The sequence below is a fragment of the Parasteatoda tepidariorum genome, chromosome X2 (genome assembly GCF_043381705.1).
Source record: "Parasteatoda tepidariorum isolate YZ-2023 chromosome X2, CAS_Ptep_4.0, whole genome shotgun sequence".
In the NCBI taxonomy this organism is placed as follows: Eukaryota; Metazoa; Arthropoda; class Arachnida; order Araneae; family Theridiidae; genus Parasteatoda; species Parasteatoda tepidariorum.
The window spans coordinates 48,353,459-48,367,403 of record NC_092215.1 but is presented as its reverse complement, the minus strand read 5'-3'; the positions used below and the strand labels follow the sequence as shown (position 1 = coordinate 48,367,403).

Sequence of the window (13,945 nt, the reverse complement as noted above, 5' to 3'; positions counted from 1 at the left end):
CGAAGCTTTTTCCAAAATGCGAGAAATTCGCGAATTTTGAAATTGATTTATAGACTGCGCGAATTTCTCGCGGTAATCATTTTTTAATGCGAGAAAAAGAAAAAATATGCGAGATTCTCGCGTTCTCGCGCTGTAGTGAAAACACTGGACTCTGCAATTATAATCTGTTTAAATATTGTTAACACTAACGTAAGATGGTGCACAGCTTGCAACACGAACAAACAGTAATAAACAAATGGAAAGAGGCCAAATCAAGACTGCCAAAAAAAGCGAGTTATTCAAAATTTAGCAACCATGTCACCTTTTTTAATAATAAATAACAAAATAACTGAAACAAATTTTCACTCCAAACTCCCCAGAATTACATAATAACATTAATATCTTATGAAATACGGCAGATTTGAGCTCAGAAATTATCTAGTTTATTTTTTTTTATTGAAAACAAAATTATCCGTTTGAAAATATCGCCTATCAGAATAACACGTAGTAAGCAGCTGCAAACTTTTTAACCGGAACTAGAGTAGGTCCCGAGCTCGAGATTGTTATTGTTTACATTTCTATTGAAAACACCATCCATTAAGAAAAGGGAAAATATCGCAGTACATTCCTATACAACTGAAAAGAGGAGGAGAGGGAAGGGAGAAGGGCTAAAGGCATGAAACTGGTCTCTCCCCAGATGGCGTATTCGAGTGTTGCGATCGCCAATAGACGTAGTATTTACAATATAATGCATCGTTTACATTTGAATTTCAATGAAACAAACAACAAATTCGGAGAACTCTACAAGCATGCTGCGTCTTAGCGAATTTAGTTGACTTCACAGATCACGATACCCTTTCAAAAAAATTGAGGTATTTTTGAGCTATAAATAAGAAATTTTTCAAAGGTATAAATGGGGTTGTTATTTAAATACGTCGTTAGATGAACATCTCAAAATTTACTTCGAATATAACTTAAATATACCTCCAGAGGTATATGTGCATCAACTTGATGTGTTTCATTTTTCATTTGTGGAGAGGTAGGTATTTACTACTTTAAGATGTCTCGTTTTCAACCTTAGGCACTTACTTATCAACCAGAAGTATATTTTTTTACAACTGTGGAAGTATTTATTCAACAACCTAAGGTGTTTCATTTAACACTTTAGGTTATTATGGATCTACCTAAAGTGCATTTTCTGACAGTGGTAAAGGCAATTTTTTACTAACGTGAGGTGTTTCATGCTCTACCTATATTTTAACCTTAAGTATACATTTTTATGCATCTAGAAATAGTTTTTATCAACTTAAGGTGTGTCATTTTACACATCAAGTTATTATAGATCAAGCTTAAGTGTATTTTTCGACGGTTAGATAGGATGATTTTTATGAACGGGAGGTGTTCGTTGTTCTACTTTAGGTCATTTTTCAACCTCAAGTGTGGTTTTATATAGCTGCTGAGGTATTTATTTATCTACCGAAGGTGTTACATTTTACTCTTTTGGTTATTATAAATCAACTTCAAGGGTATTTCTTGATTAACTTAGAAAGTTTTTTTTATTAACGTGAGGTGTTCCATGTTCTACCTTATTTTATATTAACCTTTAAGTACCTTCCCTCGCTTTTCTAATAGATTCATATTTTGTCCCTTCGTGGGTCCCTTAATTTGTCAATAATTATTTTCTTCGGCACTGTAGTATAATATATTATAATAAAATATCTGGTCAAGATTGAAAATTATAGATTAATATTAAATGGAGATATGGGGTGATTTGTATGCATAGTATATGAGCTCCATTTTTATGCTATTATTCGGCATTATAAAAAAAATAATTCCTAAAAGAAAACAATATTTTATTTACTTTACAATATTGCAAAAAGAATTAAAAAAGCACTTATTTTTATGAAATATAATTTTAAAATATTGACCATTAACGGGGCTTAAGCCCGTGAAACTCAGGTCACCCGATTTGATGCTTCTTATCACGTAATAAAAGCATACATATGTAATAATTACATATGTAATAATTATTTACAACCCCTCACCCGGCTTCGCCACTTATATTGAACTTTAAGTACTTTCCCGGCCACTTTTCAATGGAACTATGTTGTACCCCATCGAGGGCACCCTAATTTGTCCGTAATTATTTCCTTTGGTACGGTAGTGTAGTATATTATAATGTAATATCTGGTCGATTTCAGAATTATAGGTGAATATTAAAAGAAGATATGGGGCCATTTATTAGGAAAATAATATTCTATTTAGATTACAATAATGTAAAATCAAGAAAAAAGCATTTATTTTTATGAAATATAATTTTACAGTTTTGAACAATAACGGGGTTTGAACACCGGACCCTCGGGTCTAGCGATTCGCTGCTTCCTATAACGTGACACGTCAAGCACGGTTCTGCAACTTCTATTAAGTACTTTCCCGAGCATTTCCATTGGAACCATATTTTGCCTCCTCATGGGCCCCTTAATTTGTCTATAATTATTTCGTTTGGTGCAATAGTATATTATAATATAATATCAGGTTGAGATTGAAAATTATGAGCAAATATCAAGGGGATATAAGGGGTTATTTATATACATAGTATAAGAGCTACAACTTCTCCATTTCTAAGCTATTATTCGCTATTATGAAAAAGAAAAATAATAATTTAAAGAAAAGGATTATTTCATTTATGTTACTATATTGAAAAAAAATTATGAAATATAATCTTTCAAATATTGATCTTCAATCGGGTTCTAACCCCCTACTCCTGGGTTCACTAATTTGGTGCTTTTTATCACGTGACACAAATGGCCACACCATACATAGCTGTGCCACTTATAGTTACCTTTAATACTTTCCAGTACTTTTCCAATAAAACCATATTTTGCCCCCTCTTGGGCCCCCGGATTTGTTTATAATTATTTCCTTTGGTACGGTATTAAAGTATATTATAATATGATATCCGGTAGAGTTTGAAAAATTATAGGTTAACTTTAAAGGGAGATAGGGGCCATTTACATGTACTGTATATAAGCAACAATTTCTCAATTTTTATATTTTTATGCTCAATTTATATGCATCCTGCCCAAAAAATGATGCCAAAGTGTTACTAGGGGGTGCAAATGCAAAAATTGGCAAGGGAAAGGAATTTAGATCAATAATTGGCAAATTTAGTCTCCACGACACTTCAAGCGACAATGGAAAGCGACTTATTGACTTTGCTGCAGACCGGAATATGATCATACCAAGCACGATGTTCCATCATAAGAAGATACATAAAATGACCTGGCGATCTCCTGATAGGATCACATTCAATCAAATCGACCATTTTTTGAGTGATTCCAGGCATAAATTGGATATAGAGGACGTAAGAACCTACCGAGGTGTCAACTTAGATTCAGACCACTTCTTAATAATAGCAAAACTACGAGCTAGAATCTCCAACTTTCGAAGGATTCGAGGAAAATGTTTGGAAAAGTTTGACTGCAAGCAACTAAAAGATGAGGCAATTAAGCTCAAATTCCAGAATCAAATTGACAGTAGCCTTAAAGAATCTAAGGATAACCATAGGGAGGAAGATAGCATAAACGCTAAATGGAACTCTTTGAAGGAAAAAATCGTTAAGACTGGTAACGAAGTTGTTGGAAAAGTTAAGAAAACTAAAAGGAAAGATTGGTTTGATAGTGAATGCTACATGGCAGCAGAAAAAAAGAATGAAGCATATAAAAAGGTGCTGAATAAGAGACATTCTAGAAATGCTGAGATCAAATACAAAGAGGCAAGAAAGGAGGAGAAGAGAATTCATAAAACAAAGAAGAATGCATTTCTCGAGGATCTTTTAAAAAATGTTGAACATTTAAGGGGATCTAATGAAAGCAGAGCTTTCTTTCGGGAAATAAACCTAGGACGAAAGGAATTCAAATCTAGAACTACCTCATGTCGTGACAAGAATGGAGCAATCTTGACTAACAATTTGCAAGTATTGGAGAGATGGAATGAGCATTTTTATGAACTACTGAATGGAGTTAGCGATGAACATGAACCACCTACAGAAGACATTGGAATTTATAACCAACATATTGGGGAACCACCAACATTAGAAGAAGTCGATGACGGAATGAAAAAGCTAAAGGACAATAAAGCACCAGGCTCCGATGACATCCCATCAGAATTTCTAAAAAATGGGGGAACATGCGTCACGAAGAGAATATATGATCTGGTACGAGCTATATGGGAGTAAGAATTAATCCCTGAAGAGTGGAAAACCAGCATGACCTGTGCGATACATAAGAAAGGAGATATACTGGATTGCTCAAACTACAGAGGAATTAGCTTACTCTGTACAAGGTATAAAGTATTTTCTAACATCCATTTCAAAAGACTCTCCCCACTTGTCGAAAATATAATTGAAGAGTATCAGACCGGATTCAGGAAGGGGTGATCCACCTCAGAGCAAATTTTTAGCATCCGGCGAATTTTGGAGAAAACAATAGAATTTGGTATTGACGCGCACCATCTGTTTATTGATTTCAAAACAACCTACGATAGTGTTAGCCGCAGAACTCTAATATCAGCCTTAAGAGAATTTAATATACCGGAGAAACTAGTGAAGCTGATTAGCTTGACACTAAGTGAAACCAAAATCATGATCAAGATACAGAATAGTCTTTCCTACCCAATAGAAGTTAAAAATGGTGTACGACAGGGAGATGCATTGGCATGTCTCCTCCTTAATCTAGCATTAGAAAAAATAGTAAAGGAGAATAGTACTACAAACATCATCACCCGAGGACCCAAACATCATCTTCAACAAATCAGTTCAAATATTGGCTTTTGCTGATGATTTAGATACTATCGCTAGAACGCAGATAGCGATAACACAATCCTTTTTATGTCTGGAGAAGGAAGCCATTAAGATGGGATTAAGAATCAATGAAAATAAAACTAAATATATGCCCTGCACAAAAGCTGGCGATGAAGAAACACAGTTTGAAATTGGAGCGTGCAAATTCGAAGCCGTTGATAGCTTCACCTATTTGGGATCTAAGATTAACAACAAAAACGACACTACACGAGAATCACGATGGCCAATAAGTGTTTTTATGGTCTAAGAAAATACCTTAAGTCAAGCATAATAAAAAGAAAAACAAAAGTGTTACTATATAAATGTCTTATACGATCAGTCCTTACATACGCATGTGAGACATGGACAATAACCCGTGGAGATAAAAATATGATAGCTAGATTTGAGAGAAAAATACTGCGAAGCATTTTTGGAGGAATAAATAAAAACGGTACCTGGTTTAGAAGATCAAACACGGACCTTTACAAGGCATATAAAGAACCTGACATCATTAAATTTATCAAAATTCAAAGGATTAAATGGGCAGGCCACATTATAAGAATGGAGGATAGCAGGACAACCAAAAAAGTTTTCAGTGCCAGGCCAGCAGGTACAAGAAAAAGGAGATAGGGGCCATTTATATGTACTGTATATAAGCAAGAATTTCTCCATTTTTATGCTTTAATTCGCTCTTAAAAAAAAGAAAAATAATAATTTAGTAAAATAATATTTTATTTACATTACAATATTGTAAAATAAATAGAAAAAACATTTATTTTCATGAAATGTAATTTTACAATATTGTGCATTGACGGGGGTTGAACACCGGACCCTCGGGTTTAGTGATTCGCATGTCAAAAACGGCTTTGCCACTTATATTAACCTTTAATTACTTTCCAGCACTTTTTCAATGGAACCATATTTCGCCCCGTCATGGGCCCTTTAATTTGTCTATAATTATTTCCTTTGGTACGGTAGTATACTATAATATAATATATAGTTGGCTTTGAAAATGATAGGTTAATATTATGGGGAGATATGGGGTCAGTTATATGCATAGTATAAGAGCTGCAATATTTCCTTTAAGCTATTATTCACTCTTATTAAAAGAAAAATAATAATTTAAGGAAAAGGAATTTTTTATTTACGTTACAATATTGAAAAAATAGGAAATATAATTTTTAAAATATTGACCTTTAACAGGGTTCAAACACCGAACCTTTGGGTCTACTAATTTATTGCTTCCTATCACGTAACAATAACGGCCTTGCCACAGACAGCTTTACCACTCATATTAACCGTTAAGTATTTTCCCGCGCTTTTCCAATGGAACCATATTTTGTCCCTTCGTGGGTCCCCTAATTTGTCTATAATTATTTCTTTTAGTTTTGTATTATAGTATATTATATTAAATCATCTGGTCGATATTGACAATTATAGGTTAATATCAAAGGGAGATAAGGGGTTACTTATATACACAGTATATGAGCTACAATTTCTCCATTTTTAAACTATTATTCACTCTTATAAAAAAGAAAACTAATAATTTTATGCAATGCGTGCTGTATCCTGATGCAAGGAAAAGTGTGCATTACTCTCTCTCTTTTTTTTTTCATTATTATCATTATTACGAAATTAATTTACTCCATGGATGATGTTTTCTACATTGGGTATCTCCCCATCAGCCTTGCAGAAATGGGCATCATTAGCTACTATGGATCGATTTAAAAGAGTTAGTTAATCGGATTTTTGAATCGGTTATTTATAATTGTACCTATTTTTATTATTAAAAGGGCTTTTTTTTATAAAAGTTTTAAAGCGTAATTTAAACTATTTATTAATTTATTTCGCGTCAAGCATTTTTAATTTTTTTAATATTAATACTTGTCAATTTAATGGCACTTTATTATATTATAATAAATATTATAGATTAAGGGGAGATATAANAAAACCTGGGCTAGTCCATTGTTATAGATGGAGAGTGGTCATAATGTAATGGCTCAACGGTGTATATATATATATATATTATCATTATTATTATTATCTTTTAACATCTATTTTTACACCTATTGCCATAAAAACTAGCACACCTAGAAAGAGTTGTCAGAAAGAATCGAAATTTTACATACGTAAGTACATCGTTGATATCATAAAGTTATTGAAAAATCAATAAATAAGTTATTGAAGTAAGTGATTGATCATTTATTGTGAGAAAAAATACAAATGAATGGAGGTTTTTGTGCATCTTGGACCACTTTCGAGAATGCAGGATGCGATACGGTTCGTTCAGGCATTGAGGCATACAAGTCCTTTATGATGTCCAGTGGCATCTCGTTCCAGAGTTGCTGTAAAAACACCGCGAAATCAGCTAAGTTTGGTGGCTGCGTCTCAAGTGATCTCAAATACCCCAGTTCGAGGACAAATCTAGAGATCAAGCAGGTCAAAGAAAGGCAGCAATGGGGGGAAGTGACACCCTTGCTGCGTGTAGGCGATTATTATCTGGTAGAAAAATGGCTCCTGGGAGCTCTGACATTAGTGGCAGCACACGTGGCTGGAGAGTGTCACGAACTAATCTGTGGGCTACCATGGACCCGTGGATCAATATTAGGGTTGATCGCGTGCCGTATCCGATGGCACCCAATAAAATCACTCTAATTCTGGATGCGGTGTGCTATTGTATATTGTAGGCAGGATTGAGGAAGCGGCCTCCATACTTGTACAAGATCATTGCCCAAATAAATCTGGATTCATTATTGAAGGCGACCTAGTTCCATTCATTTACAAAACAATCCCGTAGAGGGCGACATTACTCTAAATGGAGTTTGGATGTCAATCCCTCCTACAGCAGCACCACGCTTCAACAGCTAGTATAAGGTGCATCGCATACGTCACACGCCAAATATTGATCCACGGGGCCATCACAGCCCAGTGGTACATTCATGATATTTTTCCATATGTTGCCACTTATGGCAAGGCTCCTTAAGCAGGGTTCTCGCAATCTGGAGAAAATAAACGAGTGGTTGCTAATATTTTTCAAGACTACTGAAAAATGCTTAAAGTTATCTTTCATTTGTGAATAAGGAAATTATTCCTGAGTTATTTTTTGCACCAATGTATATTTATTTCAAATTAAATGTTTATTGATAGCTTAAAACATCTAGATATATCTCACTTTTGTAGCCACTTAAAATTTTTTCCTAGTTTGTGGGTACCCTGTTAAGTATGAAAAAATTCATTTACTTCTGGCAATTCTTTCTAGGCTATAAGCATATATATATAATTTTTAACATTTATACGTTTTATCATTTACATTTTTTAGCATCTGTTTTATTATGTATATTAATATGTACACTTTTTAACTTCTATACTATTAACCAATGTCTTATTTATCAGTTAAAGATTTTTTTTTAAATATTTAAATCATTAATATTGCACATTTCAGCTATTATATTAGTTACCCTTAAATTTTTCCAACCATTCGTGAATAAGTATATTTTTTTCTGATCTGTGGGTGGTTTTCGTTGTTTCTCTCTCCATGTTACGGAAATGGGGGTGCATTCCATTAAAAAAGTCCTCCACGAAGTCTAGTTTGCCCAAATGCTTAATCCAAAAGATCCCTAGTCTTCTGGGTTTGGTTCAGAATTACAAAACTGCGGAGTTGACCATTAATAGTCGTAAACTCAGATTTGAGTTATTCTTGTAATACTTTACTACATTTTTTAAACAACTTCTTTGGTAATTTTCAATTTCATCGATTTTATCAAGTTTTTTCCAGTTTTTTTTCCTGTTTTTTCTTCTGTCCTGGAAAAAATTGGCTTCTTTTGGACGAAATGCCAAATCTATTTCAGATAGATATTTTGTGGAAAATCATCAATAGTGCAAAATCATTTCAACTTAAACATTTGATAAATTGCAAATTTATGTTTATTTGAAAATAATACAGATTTTTTATTGGCAGTCAAAGTAAAAAAAAAAAAAAAAAAAAAAAAAAAAAAAAAAAAAAAAAAAAAAAGAATCATTTTAAAACACGATTTTAATAAAAACAAACAGTAATAAATAAGGCCAAATCGGGACTGCCAATAAAATGAGTTCTCTCTAAATCTAGCAAACATGTCTCCTTTTTAAATAATACATCTATAAATAATTAAAAAATTTTCACTTCAAAATCCCCAGAGTTACTTAATATCATTGAATACAGCCGATGAAATACAGCAGATTTGAGCACAGAAATTACATAATTTTTTTATTTATTAAGCACAAAATTATCTGTTTTCAAATATCGCCTCGCAGAATAAGCGGTAGTAAGCAGCTGTATACTGTCTAGCAGGAAGTAGAGCAGGTCAAGAGTTCGATATTTGTTGTTTACATTTATAGTGAAAACTCTATTCATAGAAATTATAGCCACGTTTTATTATTTATTTGCGAGTACCTATACATAGAAATGAGTTAAATATTAAAATTATATGCACCCTGAAAGCAAATTTAGATAATGTTTAATTTTCGTAATATATGTTTTTATTTGGAAAGACATTTTTAGGTTACAGGCATTTTAAAATAAGCGTAATGATTTTTTCAACCAAAGCGAAACATTTTGCTCATGTTTTGTAACTGTTCCTGACTAAACTGCTAAACCAAAATTAATGTTTAAGTAATTCGATGAGGAATTTATTGATTTTAATTTTTGTCGTAAGTCGTAAATAATATTAGGCAAAAACTAAAAAGTGACGAAAAGTTTTACAGTTTTTTGACTCCCAAAAATTTAACTCACATCAGAAACCGTTGCAAATTCGTATTATTCTAGTTTGGTATGCTTAAAGTGAAATAAGATAATTTCTGGAAATTAGTTCGAAGAACGGCATTTTTGACGGTGCTAATTTGACTGTTCTATAACCGAAATCTGGAAACCCCTTAAATGACACTTATAGTGTTTTTACTCATATCTTAAGAACTAATTAAGCAATTAAAAAAATTCGCACCCACTGATGTAACTCGTTTACCCAAAGATAATTTTTAATAATTATTTATTATTATCTGATTAAATAGTGGACGGAGGCAGTTTGAATTATGAGGCATAAATTTTTTATACCATATTAATGAACTTTTCTATGGAAAAATGTAAAGTTTCACTTTTTTTTATTTAGTAAAAGCCGAGAAAAACTAAAATCAGTTATTTCTAAAAAATAATTTGTCGACAACGAATCAAATATGTAAATGGGGAGATTAATACCTAAATGTCTTTAGCTTACAAGGAACATGACTTGAGCAAAGTTGCGTAAAATTTCATTCATGATTTTTCATTAATAGTCAATTACAAATATTTTTTTCTTTGATTAACAAACACCAGGCTCCTTTTTAAGTCATCTGCTAAATTTTACTGATTTTAGTAAAAAGATGTTTAGGATTGAATGTGGTTGTGCATCTTTTCTCCTTTTAGTTGAGTTATTCTACAGTTGATTCAATTTCAGTAATGGGTATAGGCTTGCGTTTATTTGGAATAATTTATCCATTGTTCAATATATATTTTAATAACTAAACCATAAAAGCTAAAACGAAGATACTAGTTTTGTAAAATCTATCTTTATATCTTTTTGAATCAAATTCTAGTAACATCAACAATGATTATCTGAAATTGTGTTGTAATGTTTTAGATCACTACAAAGAGCATAGAGTTGCCGAACAGAGCTGTTGAATATGCAGCCAAAATGTATAAACGTCTTAAAATATCTTAATATCTGATATAGAGTCATAAGCATTTTAATTTTAAAATTAAATATTTAATTATCTGGCCATGCGTGTTTAGCAGATCTATTCAAGCAATTAATTAATTAAATTTTCAAATTCTCATTCTTTATGTTACCAAGTAGATTTTTTTCCTGATCGTGTAAAAATCTATTTTGTTTTATTTTTATTAGTACTTTGGTTTCGTAGGTTATTCCTTAAACTAAACATTCATTTTAAATGCTGTCAAGCATCTTTTTTCTAGAGAAATGAACAAACAAATAACTTATTCTCTCCTTATTTGTTTGAAATAAGAAAAAATAAATACACGTTAGTGCTACTCAAAAAACTTACAGTTTGCTATGTTTTTTAAATGAGCAATTTAGAACTGCAATTTTATTTTGGCGTTCAAACTTAATCCGCCGTTAACTTAAAAAAACTATTTTTAAAAGATGATGTTGAAAACATTTACTTAAAAAAGTTTTTATAATTATTTCTCAACTTTAACTCAATTTATGAAATATTATTGTAGTATAATTTGTTACCAATAAAATGCCCCAACATGCCTTTTGTTAAACAGCAAATACTAAAAACAGAAAATTGTAAAAAGATTCCAAAGCCATGCTAATTTTTAAGTCATCATCTCACAAAAATTCTTCTTTTTTCTAACCTTAGATATTTTTTTCTAAAATAAGATATATTAAGACATTTCTGGATCGCAAATTATTTCAAATCTGTAATAAAATTGTTCTGTTATAAGTTTTAGCCCTTGTTGCATATGCCGCTATTTCCACAGGCAATGTGGAAGTAGCAAAATATGCACAATCCGTGCGTTTTTCCAATCAATTTAACTGTGCAACCCGCTCTTTTTTAGTTCATGGTTTCACATCGGTTTTTCTGAGAGGCTTAATTTTCAGTTCAGATCCGAATTTTAATTTAGATGTCCACGTTTCTGAGAAATATTCAGGCATGTTTTGCAATATTTTGCTCGTTTTTTAAAGCGTGCTTTTTCGTTGCAAAAAAAAGGAAAAAAAAAATAAAATAAGAAAAAAACAACGAAGGTAGGACGTCACTTTAAGCCTTGTCTCAAAGTTTATCATGCTAACCTTCATTTATAACGAATGTTTTGTAAGTATTTAGCTTGCTTTCATTAGTTTATACGTTCTGCCTTTATGTTTTATAGCACGTGATTAGTTTTACCTTCATGATTAGTTTTACCGTCACTTTTGTTAGGTGTATTGAACTAGATAAGAACCAAGCTTGATAGTACAAATAGTTTTGAAATTCTGGGAGAAAGCAACGCATTTCTATTTCCTTTGATTTTTCAAATTGTTGTTTTTTGGGACGCCTGCTAACTTGCGTGATATTGCTATCTAGACAAATGAGATATTTTTCTACTGAATCAAATGGGACCAAGGCATAGTTTATAAAAATTAAGAAGTTACGAGTGTTTTATACATAAAGGTTATAATTTTTTAGGAATGCCCATTTATGCATAAAACTATTATAACTTCACTCTATAAATTTAAGTTTTATTTCATTCAGTGAAGAAAAAAAAAATACATGGAAAACAATAGCTCACTAGTCATTTCTCTCCTTCAGAAAATTTTAGAAACTATTCATAGCTTACCTGGTGGGATGGGGCAAACTTTAAATATTGGATACTAAACTAGATATTGGTTTGGGTTATTAACCCCAATCCACCTATGAACTAAACTAAACATGGGTTTAAATTTTAACTTCAAAATTTATTTTGTAGACGTTTTAGGAAATTTTCCTTTACCTTGGTTACAATTCAAATATTATGATATTATTTTAATGATTTATTGAAATTATTAAATAATTTAGAGGCTTTTGTTGTTCTTTATTTGAAAAAAATCTTAGTCGTTTCAAGGCAGCATACATTTTTTGAATTTGCTTGCGCTTAATTTAAACCAAGCTTCCAAAGGAAAAAAAGTGTTATTTCGGAAATTGGCTTCTAAAAATGATAATCTTACTGTTATTTTGATGGTATGATTAGGATATATAACACAATCTTTTCCAATCTTCTTTTATTCTTTTTTTTTTGTAAGAAATTCTATCGGTCATAAAATAAGTGGGCTTTAATTCTTTTAATGTTTCATCATATACAAAACATTTAATATAGAATAATCATGTAAATATAAAATACATTGAAGCGCTCTTTTTATAAAAGACTAGATCCAAGATCATCTCTAAAATCGTGAACATCACAGAAAATGAAATCAGGAACTTCACTGACGAATCATACCATTAATCATGATATTAGCTAAAGCATTTCTTCGTTTTCTCCACGAACCTAAATCTTTTGCATGATATCTTAACATTCGTAGCCATTCTTTAGTATCTTTCTTTGTTTCACCCTAAAAAATAAAGTTACTATCAGTTTTCTTTTTTTTCCCACTCAAAATTAAAGGTTATATATAAAAATTAAAAATCGAAATAAATGCCCCAATTTCACAGGTCAATGTATTATTATTCTAATCATTAAAAATGTATATGCAATCAGAGGTTCGATATAAGCTTACTTAAACACAGCTATCAAAGCTGGTGATAGTATCTGTGATATAAATTTATATATCTGTGATATATCTTTGGACCTGGATGCCACGCTCTTTTACTAAACCCCCACGTTTGAGATTTGGGGAAGTCTGTGGTAGTCCACCATTTTGATAACGAGTTATTGGCGTTGTTTTTCTACCCGTTTAGTTTTTACAGGAGGATTTAAGACTTGCCTATATTACCTTTACATGTCTAATATTTTAATGAATACATTTAATGCGTAGTACACCTGAGAAATTGTGGCATTCATCTTGGTTGCATATATCTAAAGCAAAAGACCATTACTTATTTCACTGATATTACTTGAATAACAATGCTTTCACTTTATAATATATAAATTGCAAATAGCAGTCGACCTGTTTCAACATAATCTTTCGACAAGAGCTCAAAAGTAGGCTCCCACTTTCAGGACTTGTTAGACGTGAAGGAGAAGAAGCAAAAGTAATTTGAAATATAAAACATAAATTTGCCTACGGGAAATCGAAAAATAAAGGGGAGAAACAAAATTAAAGAAACCACAGTAGCCGAGAGAGAAAAAGGATAAAAACAGAATATAAAAAACTCTCTGTGATGTGCGTGATTTACAAACTAATTTTATTTTAAGAAATATTGCATCCTAAATTCTTACTTTATATTGTATCGTCACTTTATAGACTCTTTATGTGCATCATATATTATAAATTTTAGTGTTACTGAATTATAAAAATGGCGGCTACTTGACACCAAGTAGTGTACATTCTTGTAGTGCAACACCACTTTGGTGTAAAGCCATTTATATATATATATATAATATATATAGAAAGATAATATATAAAGCCATATATATAT

The 13,945-nt window shown here is 31.6% G+C and overlaps 1 protein-coding gene and 1 long non-coding RNA gene across 2 annotated transcripts in view; both read right to left on the bottom strand.

The window, feature by feature from the left end:
• Window positions 1-13,945, bottom strand: part of LOC139427221 (uncharacterized) — a 423,254-nt gene that overhangs the window by 339,349 nt on the left and 69,960 nt on the right. The window lies entirely within an intron of this gene.
• The window catches only part of LOC107449499 (rhoGEF domain-containing protein gxcJ), a gene marked incomplete in the record, with an annotated part of 107,274 nt that continues 105,953 nt past the window's right edge, over window positions 12,625-13,945 (bottom strand). Inside the window, 1 exon segment of the mRNA XM_071188164.1 lies at window positions 12,625-12,918. Coding sequence (XP_071044265.1) covers window positions 12,790-12,918 — 129 coding nt within the window.